The sequence below is a fragment of the Scyliorhinus canicula genome, chromosome 2 (genome assembly GCF_902713615.1).
Source record: "Scyliorhinus canicula chromosome 2, sScyCan1.1, whole genome shotgun sequence".
In the NCBI taxonomy this organism is placed as follows: Eukaryota; Metazoa; Chordata; class Chondrichthyes; order Carcharhiniformes; family Scyliorhinidae; genus Scyliorhinus; species Scyliorhinus canicula.
In genome coordinates, this window is record NC_052147.1 from 14,268,708 (window position 1) to 14,289,406 (window position 20,699).

The 20,699-nt window shown below is 42.7% G+C and overlaps 2 protein-coding genes across 2 annotated transcripts in view; one reads left to right on the top strand and one right to left on the bottom strand.

The window, feature by feature from the left end:
- Positions 1-5,415, top strand: part of snw1 (SNW domain containing 1) — a 29,441-nt gene extending 24,026 nt beyond the window's left edge. The window contains exons 11-14 of the mRNA XM_038773758.1: positions 160-256; positions 1,028-1,145; positions 2,664-2,827; positions 4,555-5,415. Of these exons, the coding sequence (XP_038629686.1) occupies positions 160-256; positions 1,028-1,145; positions 2,664-2,827; positions 4,555-4,756 (581 nt within the window). The 3' untranslated portion in view covers positions 4,757-5,415. The remainder of the gene's footprint in view (positions 1-159; positions 257-1,027; positions 1,146-2,663; positions 2,828-4,554) is intronic.
- On the bottom strand, positions 4,977-20,673 carry LOC119950896 (SRA stem-loop interacting RNA binding protein). The gene is made up of 4 exons (XM_038773813.1): positions 20,518-20,673; positions 13,958-14,016; positions 5,733-5,840; positions 4,977-5,116 (listed from the first exon to the last, which is right to left on the bottom strand). The coding sequence occupies exons 1-4, from the start codon at positions 20,588-20,590 to the stop codon at positions 5,045-5,047; spliced, it is 312 nt and encodes a 103-aa protein (XP_038629741.1). The 5' UTR covers positions 20,591-20,673; the 3' UTR covers positions 4,977-5,044.
- Positions 20,674-20,699: the final 26 nt, after the last annotated feature.

Below are 20,699 nucleotides of genomic sequence, written 5' to 3' on the forward strand. Positions count from 1 at the left end.
GTGGATTGGCCACTCTAAATTGCCCCTTAATTGGAAGAAAGGGATTGGGTACTCTAAATTTATAAAAATAAAAGAATGGTTAGCCTCCATTTGTTTAAAAAGAAAACTTCTGTGTAGTCTAGTTTTAAAAGTTATGTGACAGGATTATTTTTTCTAAAGAGGAAAATGAAACCAGAGAGCGGGATGAAATTCGACACGAAAGAAGAAAAGAACGGCAGCATGACCGCAATCTTGCCCGGGCAGCCCCGGATAAGAGGTATGTCACAAATTGATGAATTTTTTAGAAATATAATTTAGTTTGAATATTGGATCAGTGCGTGCCACGTTGTGAAAGCCTCGCCTCAGTACCTTTGGCCCAGAGCTTAATAAAAAAACTTACAATCATGATAGCACCTTTCTTTCACATCCTCAGGACATCCCAAAGTACTTAGTCAAGGATTTGCCTTGAAAGTGTCGTCACTGCTGTTTCGTACGTTCATACAGTCAATTTGCACACAGCAAATTCCCACAAATAGCATTGAGAAAAATGACCAGTTGATATTTTTGATGCTGATGTTTTAAAAGATGAATGTTGGCCAACAAGCAAGAAGACCCTGCTCTTTAAAACACTGATGTGGTATATTTACTTGTTGTGCAGGCTAAACCCAATGCTTCATCTGAAAGTCAGCACTTGTAATAAAATAGTATTCCTTCAATACCGCACTAAAGACTTGGCATGGATTTTGAAAGGGCATTGAACCCACAATACTGACTTTGAGAGCACAGTGTTATCGCTGAGCAAAAGGTGACATTAGCAAAAGCTATTTGTTGCAATGCAATTTTATCTTTCAAGCCAATTGGTATAATTGTGGATAGGGTCAAGCGAATGTTTTACATTGAGTTTAGTGAAATTCGACACATTTCGGAAATTTTTAATGGAGAGTGAAGTTTTCTGACATCCTCTACCTTGCAACAAGAGCTTTTGTGCTGCTTTCACAGTGGCAACTGAGTTCTGCATTGTAACTAATTCTACTTCTTTAAATATCAGGTCCAAGCTGCAAAGGGACCAGGACCGAGATATCAGTGAACTGATTGCCTTGGGTGTACCAAATCAACGTGCATCAACTGAAATACAGTATGACCAAAGACTTTTCAACCAGAACAAGGTGAACTAAAGTGACCATTACAAAAGAATGTTGGCGACTGGTGATTTATGCAGTCATTTGCCTTCCTTAATGTGGGTTGTTCAGGAAATGATTGGTACTTATATTTGTTTTCCCCAGTTGGCCAAGTTTCTCTTTGGCTTTACACCGTGCCATTGGATGGATTATAGTTTGAGTTAGATATTCAAACTAGCGATTATGGATCATAGTCCAATGAACCTGTGACGAGCTATTTCCTCCTGCGTGACACTGCCACAAACCTTGCTTGCTCACTATTCCATCCCTCTCCCTGGTAACTTTCTGAAACTGAACCAGGTTCACAACCTTAGTGTCATATTTGACCCTGAGATTAGCTTTCAACCATACGGCCATGCTGTCCCGAAAGCTGCCAATTTCCACCTTTGTAACATGTCCCTTTCCCAGCTCCTGCTGCTGAAATCCTCAACTTTGCCTTGTGTTAGAGCAGGCCTGGAGGTAACAGCCCTCCCACATTCCCTCTAAACCTACAGTCATCCAAAACTCTGCTGTCCATGTCCTAACTCAGATCAAATACCATTCACCTATCATCCCTGTGCTCGTCGATCTACACTGGGTTCTGGTTAATCATCTCTTTGATTTTAAGATTGTCATTCGTCCATGGTCTAGCCCCTTTGTATCTCTTATCTTCTCCAGCCTCACAACCCTCTGAGGTATCTTTCCGCCTCCAATTCCATCCTCCTGTATGTCTCTGATTTTGATTACTCTACCATTGGTGGCCGTGCCTCAGTTGGATTGGACCCAAGCTTTGAATTCTCTAAATCCCTCCACTTCTCTGCCTCACTGTCCTCCCTTCACATCGTGGTCTCTTTGACCAAGCTTTTGGACATCTGCCCTAATGTCTCCTATGTGCCTCAGTGTCATACGTTGTTTAAAATGTCTTTACAAAGCATGTTTGGATATTTTATTAGGTTAACGGTGCTATATGAATACAATTTGTTGTTATTTGACTGATGTAGTAGTGAAAGCAAAAAAGCAAGTGTTGTCAGCTGACCAGTACACAACAGGGAGAAAAGTCAATACACTGAAATATGCTACTGTGCATGATGTTCTGTGTTTCTGCGGATGGCTCCCAATTCTGCCACCGTGATCAGTGCTTTTGTGTTATACAGGGAAAAAATAATCTGAACTCAATTGAATTATAGAATTTACAGTGCAGGGGGCCATTCGGCCCATGAGTCACCCAGAGCATTTCACACATCCTTAGTCTTTCCCCTTACAGAAAGATGATTTTTTTTTAGCATTTGGGGTTTCTGTGCTGTAGGTCGGGTAATTATTGTAACTGCAGGTTTAATTCAGTAGAGTTAACATGCTCCATTTTTAATCAGTTTAGCTTTCAGGTTCAAATTAAATCTGGCAGATTGTTGAAATAAAATCGGATAAACCCAAAACTGCATTCTTTAAATATACATGAAATAAGCAACACCTTGATTAATTTTCAGTTAAAAATGCATTGAGTACCATTGTCCTGTTTTATGTTGCCAGGGTATGGACAGTGGCTTCGCAGGAGGAGAGGATGAGCTTTACAATGTTTATGATCAGCCATGGAGAACTGGCAAAGATATGGCCCAAAATGTCTACAGACCAACCAAGAATGCTGATAAAGAAACTTATGGTGATGATTTAGACACACTTATGAAAAATAGTCGGTAAGTTTGATTTTTGTTTTTAAAACTTGTCGGGTGTTTAGTACAGAGATATGTGTTTGTATCATCTTTCACTCCATTCAGGTCCACTGTCATAGTAGGGAACGGTTCGAAGAATCTCACGTTTCTCCTTTGTTGCCCGTCTGCTGGAATCTAATTTCAGAGCAACGCTAACTGGCTCTACCACAGGCTGACTGTATGCCTCAGTTTAAACTGTGTAGATTTGATTTGATTTATTGCCATGTGTACCAAGGCACGGTGAAAAGTATTGTCCTGTGTACAGTCTAGACAGATCATTCCATACCTGAAAAAATAGGACATACATAAATACACAATGTAAATATAGAAACACAGGCATCAGGTGAAGCATACGGAATACTAAGCAGAGAAGATGCGTGACGAGATCAGTTCAGTCCATTCGAGAATCTGGTAACAGCAGGGAAGAAGCTGTTTTGAACCTGTTAGTGCATGTTCAGATTTTTTTATCTCCTGCCCAATGGAAGAGGGTGGAAGAGAGGATAACCTGGGTGGGAGGGGTCTTTGATTATGCTGTCGCTTTCCCGAGGCAGCACATGTAGATGGGTTTGCGTGACAGACAGGGCTGTGTTCACGGTTCTCTGTAGTTTCTTACTGTCTTGAGCTGAGCAGTTGCTATACCAATCTGTGCTGTAGCCAGATAGGATGCTTTCTTAGCGCGTCTGTAAAAATTGGTAAAAGTCAACGTGGACATGCCGAGTTCCCTAAGGATAGGTGCTTTCTTGGTCGTAGCGTCAACGTGGGTTGACCAGGACAGACCTTTGATGTGCATACCTAGGAATTTGAAGCTGTCAACCATCTCCACCTCAGCACCATTGATGCACAGGCTTGTGTTCAATACTTTGTTTCCTGAAGTCAATGACGAGCTCCTTAGTTTTGTTGACATTGAGAGATTGTTGTTGTTTCACCATGCCATTAGATTCTCTCTCCTGTACTCTTACTCATCGTTGTTTGAGATCTGACCCACTGTGGTTGTGTCAACAGCAAACTTGGCAGCAGAGAAGCTCAAGCTAGTATCATGTCAAAAGTCTTGCATCCAAAATTGGTTTCTTGCTCATCTGAAAGTTGTGTAGTAATTATTTTTAAACTCCTCCGTTTTTAGGAATCTTCACAAATCCCAAAACCTAGTATTTTGTTGATCTTCATCCGAAGATCCCTTTCAATGACCTATTCAGGCTTTGGTGGATTATTTTCTGTAAATTGTCATCTAAAGATGCACATAGCTAGGGCAGCACGGTGGCCTAGTGGTTAGCACAACCGCCTCACGGCGCTGAGGTCCCAGGTTCGATCCCGGCTCTGGGTCACTGTCTGTGTGGAGTTTGCACATTCTCCCCGTGTCTGCGTGGGTTTCGCCCCCACAACCCAAAAAAAATGTGCAGAGTAGGTGGATTGGCCACTCTAAATTGCCCCTTAATAGAAAAAATAATTGGGTAATCTAAATTTATAAAAAAAAAAATAAAGATGCACATAGCATGATTAAATCTTATAGTTGGGGAATGTGAACTTGCCAGAAACCATTGTGTTTGCATTCTGGTGTTGGTTATTTAGTGGATTCTTATAAAATTGCATTGATGTATTTGCCTTGACACACACTTAACCTAAATACATTAACTCCATTAGTTAATGTACGTCAAGGATTAAGCTGCTGGAAGTGGTGTATGCATTTCAATGTAAACAATTGTGTTTTTGCTTAGGTTTGTCCCCGACCGAGAATTCTCTGGCACAGACCGCAGGCAGCGACGCGAAGGCCCTGTTCAATTCGAGAGAGATGAAGAAGATCCCTTTGGTCTGGACAAGTTCTTGGAGGAAGCCAAGCAACATGGTGGTTCAAAGAGGCCTGAAAGTGGTCGCTCAAAAGAATATGAACATGAGGGAAAGAAGCGAAGAAAGGAATAATGGACTGTTTATATGGTGTAGCCTTGTGTTTATAGCACAAGATCCTTGTTTCTGCAAATACTGAATATCATGAAATCCTGATAGTCCTCTAATGGGAGTTCGATGTACAGAGATGCTTCTGTAAAGTTAAATTCAGTCTGGCCACTTTTCCTAATTAAAAAAACTATAATAAGCACCCTAGGTCTGCAAGACTATTAAAAAAAAAAGCAAGACGTCAAAGAAGTGTTTAAATCACCATCTTTAATTTAATTAGGACAAAACAGCTTTAACTGCACCCTCCATATTGTGTCAACTTGCTGATTCGGTGACTTTATTTGGTCTGCGCCCTTGAAACAATTTTTTGTTTCTCTGAACTTGAAGCTGTGAAGAGAATAAATTTTTAATGAGTTATCCAATTTCTACTTCTGCTTTAATATAATACCAACATTATCCCCATGGAACGTATTGCTGTAAATTGTACCGTTAAAACTCAACTAATTATGGCCAGGTTAGTTGACAAGTTTAAATTACCTCCTTTGAATGCTAACCAGGTGGCTGGGTAGCAGACAGCACTCAGCTGTTGGATAAAATTGCCTTTGTATCATAGGTTGCTGGCTGGTGCCACTGTTTGGTAATGCACTTCTGTTCACTTTTAAAATAAAACAAAAAAAATTCTTGTGCTTTTGAGGTTTGTTACTATCGAGGAGGATGGAAGTAGCCTGAATGTCTGCATGATGTATAGCTGTAAAGTTTTTATTCTGCCCAATCTCGGGTGCCTTGTACTACATCTCTGAAACTTGTTAATTTCCCTCCACATTAAACATCCTGTGGTTTCTCAATGTCAGCTGTAAACCCAACACACAAAGTATTTTAGCCATTAAGCATTAGCCAGGGAGAAATTGAAAATGAGACCAAGTAACATAAGCCTAAACCACTTCTGGATAATTGGATTACAATACTTGGTAACCCATAGATTTGAGCACAGTTTTGAAACTACCTTTGCACCTTCGATGAGGTGTGGTTCCTTCTGCAGTGCATTCTGAAGCCCTTCTTCTGTATTGAAACCAACCCAACAGAATCCTCTATGAAATCCAGTCTCTTTGTCCTGCAATACAAAGTTGCATAGTGCTGAACATGACAAATTTCCAAGTTATTGCCATTTCCAGAACATTAGTCCAATAAATTGGGGCAGCATACATTTAACATTGTACCAGCAAAGGATGACTAATTATTTCATCTGAAATTTTCCTATGGTTCACATTCAGACCTGTTTGTGCATGCTCATTCCACCCAGTGATACACCACCACCTCCATCTGTGCCATTAGGCTACTAAGAGATTTACTATTTAGGTGCAGGTCATATCGCCCTCTCCACAAAATCTATATTCTCAGGCTGACGAAGATATGCCATTTAACCACCACCAAGTTCAGTTTTTGCCCAGTCCCTTGTTAAGACTGGCTATTTCTACTTAAGCTTAACTACTACATTCCATAGCTATGCCTTTGACTCGATTACTCTGTTGCACATTACCAGCCAGTTCATCCAAATCCCTCTGCATCTTATCCCATATCAAGTCCCCTTTTCAGAGGCTTCTATGCCAAATGTATCAAAAGTTCTTAGCCCTCAATCCTCCTTCACCTGAGCTTTAGCAGTTGCGCTTTCAGCCACCCATGTCCAATTCTCTCCCAGAACCCCTCCAGCCCGTCCTTTAGTCTCGCCTGAAAAAAAAATGTAACTTTTTTTCCTTGACCAAACTTGTGGTCCCCACTCTTACTGTACCCTTTCAAACTGTATAGATTATCGAGCACTGCACCGACTTCCCTCACTACTGAAGCAACTTGGAACATTCTCACGCTTTAATAGCATTTTATAAATCTGTACGTTGCTGTTGGTGGAAAATAATTTGCAGCTGATTGCATCATCAAACAATGAATATTACTGTGCAGTTCACAGGAGTTGCTCCCTACTCAATCATTGGAAGTTTGTTTTGCCAACACCAAATTGACAGATCCAAACACCTAGAATTCTTCATGCAGCTTGTTAATGTGAAGACTTCTTTATTGAACCTAAACACTGGATTAATCAGAAGCTTTAAATCAGTTAATGTGTGAACTCATTGTAGTTGGTGTGGTTTACTGAGGCTGCATGGCTCCAGAGTAGCTCTCAGGCTAGTTTGAAATAATTAACCAAGCTATTCTCACATGAATATGGAGTTTAAGTGACATAGCACATACCACTTTTTAAAAAGGAATTGTTTTGACAGTATAAGCAGACAAATGGAACAATTATTTGTACCCACTAAACAATCCTGCTTCAGCATAAGTAACATGCACTTGGATCCAATATATTCCAACTAGAAACTCCATGTAGCTGTCTGTCACTGCTGTCACGATATTCACCTGACAATTACATCAGTCCACTCCGACAGCTATGTTGACTACAGCTCCTTACGCCACTTCCTCCAAGGACTCCATCCCATTCTACCAGTTTCTCCACCTCCACCACATCTGTTCTAATGATGGTACCTTCCAAAATGATTCTTCTGCCATTTCTTCCTTTTTCCTAAACTGCAGGTCACCCTCCACTTCCCCATTGGTTGATCGGGCATTCAACCCATCTGCAGCTCTACCCTCACCCCTTTTGCTCCCTCTCAAAACAATGATACGGTGCCTCTAGTCTTCACTTTACATACCACCAGCCTCTGCACTCAAAGGTTCATTTTACACCATTTCTGCCAACTCCAGCACAATGCCACTGCCAAACACACCTTTCCTTCTGTAGGGACCTTTCCCTCCATGCAATCGCAGAAGGTGCAACACCTGCCCCTTTAACTATCCCTCACTGTCCGAGACCCCAAACACTCCTTTCAGGTGAAGCAGCATTTCACTTGCATCTCCTTCAATTTCATCTGCTGAATTCACTGTTCCCATTAGGTGACTGGTTTGCAGAACACCTCTGCTCAGTCTGCAAGCATGACCCCAACCTTCCAGTCGCTTGCCATTTCAGCTCACCATCTTGCTCTCATGCTCATATCCATCCTTAGCCTGCTGCAATGTTCTAGTGAAGCCCAACACAAACTGGAGATACAGCACTTCACCTTCTGAATAGACATCTAACACTTCTGAACTCACCTATATTTGGCAACTAAATATCCCAGGCTTCAGGAGGGATAGAGAAGGTAAAAGGGGTGGAGAAGTTGCATTACTGGTCAGGGATGATATCACAGCTGTGATTAAGGAGGGCACTGTGGAGGATTCAAGCACAGGCAATATGGGTAGAGCTAAGAAATAGGAAGGCTGCAGTAACATTGTTGGGACTTTACTAGAGGCCTCCCATAAGCAAGTGTGAAGTAGAGGTACAAATATGTAGACAGATTATAGAAAAACGTAGGAGCAATAGGGTGGTCATGATGGGAGATTTTAACTTCCCCAACATTGAATGGGACTCGTGTATTGTTGGAGGCATAGATGGAGTAGAATTTGAAACGAGCATCCAGGAGAGTTTTTTTTAGAGCAGTATGTAAATAGTCCAACTCGGGAAGGGGCCATACTGGCCCTGGTATTGGGGAATGATCCCGGCCAGGTGGTTGAAGTTTCAGTCGTGATTACTTTGGGAATAGCGATCACAATTCCATAAGTTTTAGAATACTCATGGACAATGACGAGAGTGGTCCGAAAGGAAGAGTGCTAAATTGGGGAAAGGGCAAGTATAATAAAATTCAGCAGGAGCTAGGGAATGTGGATTGGGAGCAGCTGTTTAAGGGTAAATCCACATTTGAAATGTGGGAGTCTTTTAAGGAAAGGTTGATTAGAGTGCAGGACAGATATGTCCCTGCGAAAATGAGGGAAAGAAATGACAAGATTAGGGAACCATGGATGACGGGTGGAATTGTGAGACTAGCCAAGATGAAAAAGGAGGCATACATAAGATCTAGGCGACTTAAAACTGATGAGGCTTTGGAGAATTATCGGGAAAGTAGGACAAATCTCAAACGCGCAATAAAGAGGCCTGAAAAGAGGTCATGAAATATCTTTGGCTAACAAGGTTAAGGAAAATCCCAAAGCCTTTTATTCGTATATAAGGAGCAAGAGGGTAACCAGACAAAGGATTGGCCCACTGAAGAATTAATGGACTCAAAACGTTAACGCTGTTTCTCTCCAGGGTGGTGCAGTGGTTAGCACTGCTGCCCCACGGCACCAAGGACCCGGGTTCGATTCCGGCCCCGGGTCACACTGTATGGAGTTTGCACATTCTCCCAGTGTCTGCCTAGGTCTCACCCCCATAACCCAAAGATGTGCCGGGTAGGTGAATTGACCACACTAAATTGCCCCTTAATTGGAAAAAAAGAAATTGGGTACTCAAAAATTTATTTTTAAAATCTCTTTCTCTCCTCAAATGCTGCCAGGTCTGAGTTTTGTCAGCATTATTCTCTTTATTTCAGATTTCCAGTAACCACAGTATATTTTTTATTGCTATCATCTATATATAAACTGCAAGTTTGGATGCAATCCCCCATGTATTAAAATAAAGGACTTGAATGGGACCTGAAATGAAGCAGTCAGTGTCATACATAATACATAATTAGGTTAATGCAGTACTCCTCGAGCCTCAGATCTATTTTAAACAAGTTGATTGGACAATAGTAGCACACCATATAAGAGTTGTGCTGAAGAAGTTCTACTTGAAGACAGACTTGCATTTATATAGTTATTTTAACAACCAGAGATCTCAAAAGCACTTAACAGCAAAGTACTTCTGAAGTCTAGCTACTATTATAATGTAAAAAAGGCAGCAGCAAATGTGCATAGAACAAGCTGCCACAAACAGAAATACATAACCACACAATCTGTTTTAGTGATACAGATTGAGGGATAAATATTGGCCAGGGCAAGTCCCCTGCTCTTCTTCAAAATAGTGCCACAGGATCTGCATACATTCACATGAGCAGACATATGCAGCCTTGGTTAAACATCTCATCCGAAAGACAGTGAAACACTCCTTCAGTACTGCACTTGATTTTGTGCTCAAGAAAATCTAGGATGCTAGAATTTTATTACTCACAGATGGTGCAGAGAATGAAATATAATAATCTTTATTGTCGCAATTAGGCTTACATTGACACTGCAATGAGGTTACTGTGAAAATTCCCTAGTCGCCACACTCCGGCACCTGCTCAGGTACACAGAGGAAGAATTCCAAATGTCCAATTCACCCAACAAGCATGTCTTTCGGGACTTGTGGGAGGAAACCGGAGCACCCGGAGGAAACCCACACAGACGCAGGGAGAATGTGCAGACTCCGCACAGACAGTGACCCAAGCCGGGAATCGAACCTGGGACTCCGGTGCTGTGAAGCAACAGTGCTAACCACTCTGCTACCATGCCACCCCAATACACAATAACATTCTTCCAAACTGTACTGTAATCCTGCCCGTTAAGATGATAATGGGTACACTTAATCAGTGTCCCACAGTTCTTGTTAGTGTCATTTATGATTTAAGATTAGTGTGTCCAAATCCCAGTCCAGATTACATGCAGCCCACAAGGCTTGGCAATTCTGATTTGCTGTTTAAAATATTAAGTCTGGAGTGGAAGCAGATTTCAAATACTGTAGGTGTGTTAAGCAACAGTCTCAATAAAAGAAACATGCTATCTTCACAAAAGTAGTTACAGATTAATTTGCCTAGTGGCAGATGTGTCAGCTTCAACTTCAATGAAATCCAATAAAGGTAGTTGCTTGTTTACCAACACAGGCTGAATGACTGATAAACTTTAAATGTAATCAGCAGAGATCATTTATAAAGTTCATCACGTTAACTGCAGTTTTTTGTAAATTTATTTACGTAAAGTGGCATAGCCAGTGTAGGAGGCAGTTAAGAATTAACCACGTAGATTGTAGAGATGCATGTTTCATAGACACATAGAAGATAGGAGCAGGAGGCGGCCTTTTGGCCCTTTGAGCCTGCTCCGCCATTCATCACGATCATGGCCGAGCATCCAACTCAATAGCCTAATCCTGCTTTCTCCCCAGAGCCTTTCACCCCATTCTCCCCAAGTGCTATATCCAGCCGCCTCTTGAACATATTCAAAGTTTTAGCATCAATTACTTCCTGTGGTAATGAATTCCACAGGCTCACCACTCTGGGTGAAGAAATGTCTCCTTATCTCTGTCCGAATTGGTTTACCTTGAATCCTCAGACTATAACCCCTAGTTATGGATACACCTCATTGGTAACATCTTCCCTGCTGCCCTGTTTCCCGAGATGTTTGTTCGCTGTAACCTGTTTTGATACATGTTTATAATAAAATACATTTATAAAAAAAAGAATTAACCACATTGCTTTGGTCAGAAGTCACATAATAATAATAATAATCTTTATTGTCACAAGTAGTCTTATATTAACACTGCAATTAAGTTACTGTGACAAGCCCCTAGTCGCCACATTCTGGCACCCGTTTGGGTATACAGAGGGAGAATTCAGAATATCCAAATTACCTAAAAGCCAGACCAGATGAAGACAGCAAATTTCCTTCCCTGAAATACATTAGTGATCCAGATGGATTTTTATGATATCAGCGATGGTGACCAAGTACTGTATTTGTTTAAATTCCATATTTTTTTTTTTAAATTTAGATTAGCCAATCATTTTTTCCAATTAAGGGGCAATTTAGCGTGGCCAATCCACCTACTCTGCACATTTTTGGGTTGTGGGGGCGAAACCCACGCAGACACGGGGAGAATGTGCAAACTCCACACGGACAGTGACCCAGAGCCGGGATCGAACCTGGGACCTCAGCGCCGTGAGGCGGTTGTGCTAACCACTAGGCCACCGTGCTGCCCTTAAATTCCATATTTAATAGAATTTGAATTCCCCAGTTGCATAGTGGAATCTGAATTTGTCTCTCTGAATCATTAGAGCAGGTCTCTGGATTACTCATCCACTAACCAGTAGGTGTTACCTACCCCTCCCTCGTGTCTGGAATCATGGAATACTGGAGCACATATTCAGCACATCAAACCTGCACAAGTGTTTACGCCGTCCGTCATATTACTCTCCTCCCTCACCATATATCTTTTATTATATGTCCTTTTCATCAACTGATACAATTAAAATCACGTATTTCAACATTACTTTATTGTGGAGAACTTCACATTCTAAAACAAATGTGTTTTAACTTTTTTTCTGACCCGTTTAATCATTATCTTAAATTTGTGCCTGACCAGTGGCCCCCTTCAGGAATCAATATGAGGAGTGAGCAGGCAAGTGGATTTGAAACCAGCTCACCCAGGATTATATTGAATGACAAGAGCAGGCCATATGGTCTACTTCTGCTTCTATTTCTTAAGTTCTTATGAAGCAATGTCATCCTGCGCAACTATGAACACCTCATTTGAAAACTCACCCATGATAAAAAGGCTAAAACTTCTCGGGTTTCTCTTCATAATTAATTATATGCTCTCACCCACTGTAATAATTCAGTGACTTTATCTTATGTTTTTTGAAATCATACCATCATTAAATCCGAGAATGAGTTCAGCACAGGAGGATATTCAGCCTTTCACATACATACCTACCAAAAGGACAAATCAGCTAATTCCCTTTTGAAAGTCACACAATTGGCCAAATGGCCTCTTTCTGTGCTGTACATTTTCTATGAATCTACGAATGAATCTGCCTCCACCACATTCTCTTGACAGAGTCAACCAACTTGCTACGTAAAAACATTCATGTCACCACTGGTTCTTTCTCAAAGCACTTTAAATTGGTACCCTCTGCTTCTTGACTCTTCTGCCACTGGGAAACGTTTCTCTCCATCTACTTTATTTTAGACCCCTCACGATTTTGAACATCCTTAACCTTCTCTTCCTTGAGATCAACCCAAGTATCTCCAGGCTATCCATATAAACAGAAGTCTCTCAGCCCTAGAACTATGCTCATAAATCTTTTCTGCATCCTCACTAAAGTAGGTGTCAATAATGGGACATAATACTCCAGCTGAAGCCAAGTCAGTGTTTTGTCAAGATTCATCATAATTTTCTTGCTTTTGTACTCTATGCCAACAATTATAAAACCAAAATCGCATGTGCCTTTTTAACTGCTTTCTCTACCTCAATTGCCATCTTCAACTGTTTATGCACATATATCTCCACGTCTCTTTCTGCACCCACTCCTCGTGTTTCCTCCCTATACATCAAATGTCATCTGCCACATGACTGCCCAAACAGTCTACGTCCTCTTCCTCTACACATCAAAACATGTATACCAAAGTTTAGATCATTAATATATAATTTCTAAATAACATTGATTCTGGTCCCAATCCCTGGAGAACCCCACCATATACATCCCTCCAGTGAAAATCAATCATTCACCATTGCTCTGTTTCAGGCAACGTTGCATCCAAGCTTCCGGTATCCTTTATATTCCATGTCCAAAATCGTATACAGAATCTCAGCCTAACAATTTGTACAAGTTCAACATTACAGCTTTGCCTTTGTATTCTATTCCCCCCAAATACAAAACCAGGGTGTAATTTGCTTTTTACAGAATGGTCTTTTCGGCTTGCCCTTCTTGCTACTAATAACCCTTGTACCCCACACCTCCACTCCTCTGTTCGATTTGCAATATCAACTGAGGATGCATTTCTTTATATATTCTTTCTTCAAATGTATTCTTTTTTTTTTAAATGTAGATTAGCCAATTATTTTTTCCAATTAAGGGGCAATTTAGCGTGGCCAATCCACCTACTCTGCACATTTTTGGGTTATGGGGGCGAAACCCACGCAGACACGGGGAGAACGTGCAAACTCCACACGGACAGTGACCCAGAGCCGGGATCGAACCTGGGACCTCAGCGCCGTGAGGCGGTTGTGCTAACCACTAGGCCACCGTGCTGCCCTTTCAAATGTATTCTTCACATTTTTTCAAAATTAAACTACATCTGTGACCTATCTGCCCATCCTGTTGACCCTTTTGTAGTCCTAAAGGATGTTACAATTTGTCATAGCTTCAAATTAGCTCACGTCATTAAAAATGGAATATCCATTTGTGTAAATAAGATATTGGAAATATTCAAGATCACTTACCAGAAGTGTCTTAATACTGCATCACGAACTTGTGAACTCCACCCAGAAACAGAATAATCTTGGCCACGGAATATAAAGCAATCTCCAATTTACATTATAACAGACCAAAAATGCTAACCAGCTAATTAAATACTCACAAATGGAAGAAGACATTTCTTGACAAGTCCAAATTGTCCAAAATATTCTTTGATTTCTTCTGCAGAGATATAGAGGGCACATTTAATTTGATAATCTTCTAAACACTCAAAAGACTAAATTATATAAAGCACACTTACATAAAAACATTGGAAATAAGAAGAATACACAATATCACCCTCAAACCTGCTCTGCCATTCAATATGGTCATGGGTGGTCATGTCTCGACTCCACTTTCCCACCAGCACCCCACATTCATTGATTCTGAGATCAAAACTCTTATCTACTCATCCCAGCCTGGAGTGTACTCAATGTACAATACATTCACACAAAATTCCTGGTTAGCACAGTTGGCTGGACGCTGGTTCATGACACGGAGTGACGTCAACAGCACGGGTTCAATTCCTGTCCCGGCTGAGGTTATTCATGAAGGGCCCGCCTTCCCAACCCTGCCCCTCACCTGAGGCATGGTGACACTCAGGTTAAATCGCCAACAGTCAGCTCTCAAAGGGGAGAGCAGCCCATGGTCCTCAGTACCGTGGCAACATTTACATTCTATTACCTCTCTGTGTCTAAGTCCTTCAGAATCTTGTATGTTTCAACAAGATCACTTCTCACCTTTAAGCTCTAGAGAACAGGCAATGTTTACTCAGCCACTCAAAGGAAAACCCTCATCCCAAGAACCAACTAGTGGACTTTTGCTGTCCTGCCTCCAAAGCAAATACCACGATATTCTTCTTTAAAATTTGGAAACAAAAACTGCACACAATATTCCAGGCGAGGTCTCAGCAAAGCTTTGTATAATTGTATCAAGACTTCTTTATTCTTGTCCTCCAATCTACTAGTAATGAAGGCAATCATGCCATTTGCCTTCCCTACTGGTTGCTGTAATTGAGTATTAAATTTGTATTCCTTCCTTGTCCAAGTATATCAAAGTCCCTCTGGACATCAACATTTTCAAATTTCACTCCTGTTCAAATTTATTTTGCTTTTCTATTTTTACTGCTAAAGTGGATAACGTCACATTGCCCCACATCATGTGCCATCCGCCATCTTGTTGCCCACTCACGTAACCCGTCTACATCTCTTTGCAGATCCTCTTTACAGCTTACAATCTGACCTGGCTTTTTATTAACAAACTTTGATAAATTACTCTCAGTCCTTTGTCTAAATCACTTGTATAAATTGTAAATATCTCAGGCTGCACCAGAGATCCTTGCGGCACTCACTAGTCACATCCCGCTAACCTAAAAAATGCCCATTTGTCCTTATTCCTCCTGTCCATTAACCAATCATCGATGCATGCTAATATATTACCCCAACTCTCTGAGCCATAGTCTTGGATATTAACACTGTGTGGCATCATTTTGAATGTCTTTTGAAATCCAAGTTTTCTACCTCTACTAGTCCTCCTTTATTTTTTTTAATAAATGTTTTTATTCTCCATTTTCACATTTTCCTCCAAAATTCACACCCCACCCCCAAACAGTAAACGGTAACAAATACAAAGTCAACCCCCTTAACAATAACAACGATCCCATCCTCCCACCACCCCAAACAACCCACCTGTCAATATATGGATCCAATAAAACAAACCCTCCCACGGTGGAAACAAAAAACAAAAGAGAAAAAAAGAAAGGAGTCCAGGACCGCCCATGGTCACCCTAGAGTCCACTCCTCCCTGCCCCCCCCCCCCCCGCCCATTGTCACCCTAGAATCCACTCTTCCCCCCCCCCCCCCCACCCACCCACCCACTCAACGTCATCCAACCTCTGAAAGAGTACCGTATGTGATACCCAAGAGTTGTAAACCCTCCCCTCCAACTCCTCCCGCCCACTGCCTCTTGTAAAACTCCTCCCCCCAACTTTCCACCCCGGCTGGACCACTCGGACCCTGTTCTGCCAGGCTCCGATGGCTGCAGCTCCTCCCCCCACCTCACTCCCGTTCACTGGCCGGTTTAAACCGGCCAGCGCGGAGGCCCCTGCCCAGGTCCCTTTCTCCCTTGCCCGGCCCTAGGAAAACCCAGAAATCCCCTTTTAGCACACACACCCCGCATATCCACCTACACCCAAAAGAGCCCTCACTTCTAGTGCAAGTCCCATCACTTCCCTTGTCCAAATATATACAACATTGGCTCCTTTAGCCCATACACCCGCACGCAGTGAAACAAAAAAGGAGAGACAAAAAAGAAGAAAATACAGTCCTGAGGTTACATCGGCACATGGCCGTATCTCAATTTCTCAGTTCTGTCATAGTCCTCCTGCCTTCGAACTCCTCCGCTGCTTCTGCCGTTCCAAAATAAAAATCCTTGAGCTTATAAGTCACCCTCAGCTTCGCTGGATATACAATGCCGCACTGCACCTTGCTGATGTACAGTGCCCTCTTCACCCGGTTGAAAGCAGCCCGCCTCCTCGCCAGCTCCACCGTAAAGTCCTGGTATACACGTATACCAGCTCCAGCCCACTGCACCACCCGCTTCTGCTTGGCCCAGCACAGGACCTTCTCCTTCACACAGTACCTACGGAAGCACAAAGTCACTACTCTTGGCGGCTCACCCGCCTTTGGTACAGGCCTCCCCGACCGATGAGCCCGATCCAGTTCATATCAGGAGGGATCCTCCCCCTGCCCCAATAGTTTTGCCAGCATAGCGGCAAAATACTCCGTCGGCCTCGGCCCTTCAACTCCTTCAGGCAGCCCCACAATCCTCAAATTCTGTCGCCTGGACCTGTTTTCCAGGTCCTCCAATTTTCCTCGCAGAACCTTGTTCATCTCCATCACCTTCCGCATCTCCTTCCCCATCGAGGCAAGTTGATCACCGTTCTGCGCCACCGTCCCCTCCACTACCTTCAGCGCGCCTCCCCTTGCGCCCGTACCTCCGCCACTGCGCTCGCCACCGCCGTCGTCACCGGGAAATCGCCTCCTCCACCAGCACACTCAAAACCTCCCTCATCTCCTACCTCATCGCCTCCAGGTGTTCTGTAAATTGCCTTTCGAATTCAACAGCCATTACCTTTCTTCAGCCTTCAGCAATGCGGCCTCCCCTGGTGCTCCAGCCTCCTTTTTCCCTGGTGACCTCTCCACTCCCCGACGGGCCCTCAGCTGTTCTTTTAATGGCCGTTTTCTTACTGACCCTTGACATCTTCTTCTGCTGTGCCTCCTCTGCACCTTCTCCGTGCCTTTGACGCCTCCGTGGACCTTGAGACCGGGCTTAAAGCCTCGAAAATGCCGTTCCCGGTCGGGAGCCCTCCGTTGCGCGGCCACCTCCCGCCCGCCGTCACCGGAAGTCCCCTAGTCCTCCTTTATCTATTATATCGTCAAAGAACGCCAATAAATTTATCAAATGTGATTTCCCTTTCTGACAACTATGCTATGATCTTCCAAGTGCACATTATGGTTTCCTGAATAATAGATTCCAACATTTCCCCAACTGATGTCAGGCTAATTGCCCTGGTGCTCACAATTTTTTGTTATTTTCACACTTCTTCTAGTATATCTGTCATGTTTGTTAACCTATAATCAGCATTCTAAAATTCAGACAATTTTGAAAAATCATAACCACTGCATCCACTATTTCTGCAGCTATCTCCAAGCTCCTTTTGAAACCTGAAGCAGTCAGTGCCCAAATTCAGCAAGACCTGGACAGCAAGATCCAGGCTTGGAATGATAAGTGACGAGGAACATTCATGCCACACAAGTGCCAGGCAATGAACATCCCCAAAAATGAATCTAACCATCTCCCAATAGCTGAATCCCCCACTATCAACATCCTGGGGGTTACCATTGACCAGAAAATGAACTGGAGCAGCCAAAAAAAATACCGTGGCTACAAGAGCACATCAGAGACAGGAAATGCTGTAGAGTGTAACTCACCTACCAACTCCGCAAAACCGGTCCACATCTGCAAGGCACAAGTCAGGAGTGTGGTGGAATACTTTCCACTTGCCTGGATGCATGCAAATCCAACAAAACCCGGGAAGCTTGACAACTTCCAGGACAACTTCCACTACTGACACACAGTAACAGCAATAATAATAATAATCTTTATCATCACAAGTAGGTTTACATTAACACTGCAATGAAGTTACTGTGAAAAGCCCCTAGACATCCCTTTTCAGCGCCTGTTCGGGTACACAGAGGGAGAATTCAGAATGACCAAATTCCCCAATAGCATGTCTTTCGGGACTTGTGGGAGGAAGCCGGAGTACCTGGAGAACGCAAAGACTCTGCAGACAGTGACCCAAGCCGGGAATCGAACCTGGGACCCTGGTGCTGTGAAGCCATAGTGCTAACCACTATGCTACCATGCCACCCAGTATGTACCATCAACAAGGTGCACTACTGCAACTCACCAAGGCTGCTTCAACAGCATCTTCCAGACACACAACCTCTGCATCGTCGAAAGGCAAGGGAAATAGATGCATGGGAACACCACCACCTGTAAGTCCCCCTCTAAGTCGCAAACCATCCTAACTTGAAACTATATCGCCATTCCTTCACTGTCACTGGGTCAAAATTCTGGATCTCCCTTCTTAACAGCAGTGGCTGTTACTATAACACATGGGCTGCAGTAGTTCAAGAAGACTGTTCACCACTACCTTCTTAAAAGGCAATTAAGAATGAGCAATAAATGCTGGCCTAGCCAGTAATGCCCATATCCCATGAACAAATAACTAAAAAGGAATATATATCCCCAGTTGGATCCACAACCTATTGACCCAGGAATCTGTTCTACAAACTCAATCGTCCAGACCACCTTAGCCAATTGGAGATTTGTTGGATTTTAGTCCTTTAGGTTTCTCCAGTACTCCTCTGCTGATTTTAATTACCATAATTTCCTCACTTTTTAGTCGCTTGATTGCCTTCTATTTTTGGCATGCAATTTGTATCCCCTCCAGTGAAGACAGACAAAAATATTTGTTCAGTGTCTCTGCCATTTTCTCATTTCTGATCATTTGTCTGGTCTCTGCCTCTAAGGGACTAACGTTTATTTTAGCTACTCTCCTTTCAATACACTTATAAAAATATTTACCATCTGTTTTTATATTTCAGTTAGTTCATGTTTATATTCTAATTTTCCAAGTATTATCAACCTTCTAGTGGCCCTTTGCTAGTTTCTAAAACGCTCCCAATCCTCAAGGTTACTATTATTCTTTGCCACATTATATATTTCTTTTAATCTACTCCTATACTTCTACTTATTTATTATTATTGTGCCAAGATGGATCTTTCTTGCTCATTATTTTGATGAACACTGAATTGCTTTTTTCAAAGTTTCCCCCTGTTTATTTTTTGCTATACCTTTTAGTCTATTTACACATTCAAAGCCACCTTTCTTTCCCCTCATATAATTGGCTTTGTTTAAGATTCTGGTTCATGGCTGGACTGTCATTTTCAAATTTAATATGGAATTCAATTGTATTGTGATCATTTTTCACAGCAGATCGTTTACTGAGTAATCCCTGTTTACTGTGCAATACAAGAACTAAATAAATTATTTATCCCTCGTTGGATCCACAATGTTTTGATCCAGGAAACTGTCATGAAAGCATTGCACAAACTCATCTTTCAAACCACCTTTGCCATATGTCCCTCATCTTTAATTGCAATGTACCCTTGGCACCAAACCTTAGGTAAAGACCCAGTGGGTCTGGGGGACAAGCAGCGTGAAACTGAACTTCAGACACCGGCACCATACCAGGTTATAATACGGATATGAAAATTAAATAATAAGTTAACTTCTTATTGAATCATAAAACATATTTGGAGTTGGATGCTGGGAGGACATTTCCGCTGGTGGAGAAAATCCAAAACCATGGGTCAAGAGTTTAAGAATAAGTGGTCTCCCATTTAAGATGGAGATGAGAAATCTCTTTAGGAGGTGGGGGGTGGTTAAAGTTGGGAATTATGTCTACTAAGGAGCAGTGGAGGTCAGGTCATTGAATCTCATCAATGTCGTAATTGACGAGATGCTGGAGTTGGACTGGGGTGGACACAGTAAGAAGTGTTACAACACCAGGTTAAATGCAAACAGGTTTGTTTCGAATCACTAGCTTTCAGAGCATAGCTCACCTGATGAAGGAGCTGCTCTCCAAAAGCTAGTGCTTGGTAATGGACAAGGGTTGGGGGCGGGGCGGACAGGCAGGCAGGCAAGAAAGGGGAGTCAAGGCCACATAAGGGTCGGCCATGATCTCACCGAGTGGTGGAGCAGGCCTTAAGGACCAACCATCAATCCCTTTTTTCCTTAAAGCCAGCAGTATTGGCTTCCCCATCACATCATCTTACAGCCATGAGTATTCACCTCCCCCCTCCTGGAACAATCACCATCCCCCCCCTTTGTAAGTGTCACCACTCTGATGGAAACGTTAACTCTGCTTCTCTCTCCGCAGATGCTGTCAGCGCTGCTCAGCTTTTCCCCGCCCTTTTTGTGTATTTAACGTCGCTGAGGGATCATCACAGATCGCCGCCATGGTCTGTCCTTTCATCCAGTCCACAAATTACCCCCCTCCCCCCCAAAAAAAATCATAAACAAAGGAGCGAACACTGAAGAAGGCGCCGCACTCACTGCTGGCCAGGGTCCAGGGGATCCGCGACACGAAAATCTCGAAGCTCCTTCTGGAAGGAGCTGCCGCCGCCATCTTGTAACGGCCGCCGGGCGCTGACCCCTGACCTTCAGGGCCCAGCCGAAAATTAACGGGACGCTGCTGCCGAGAGTTCAATATAAATGTTGTCGAAAGACCGCGGAAG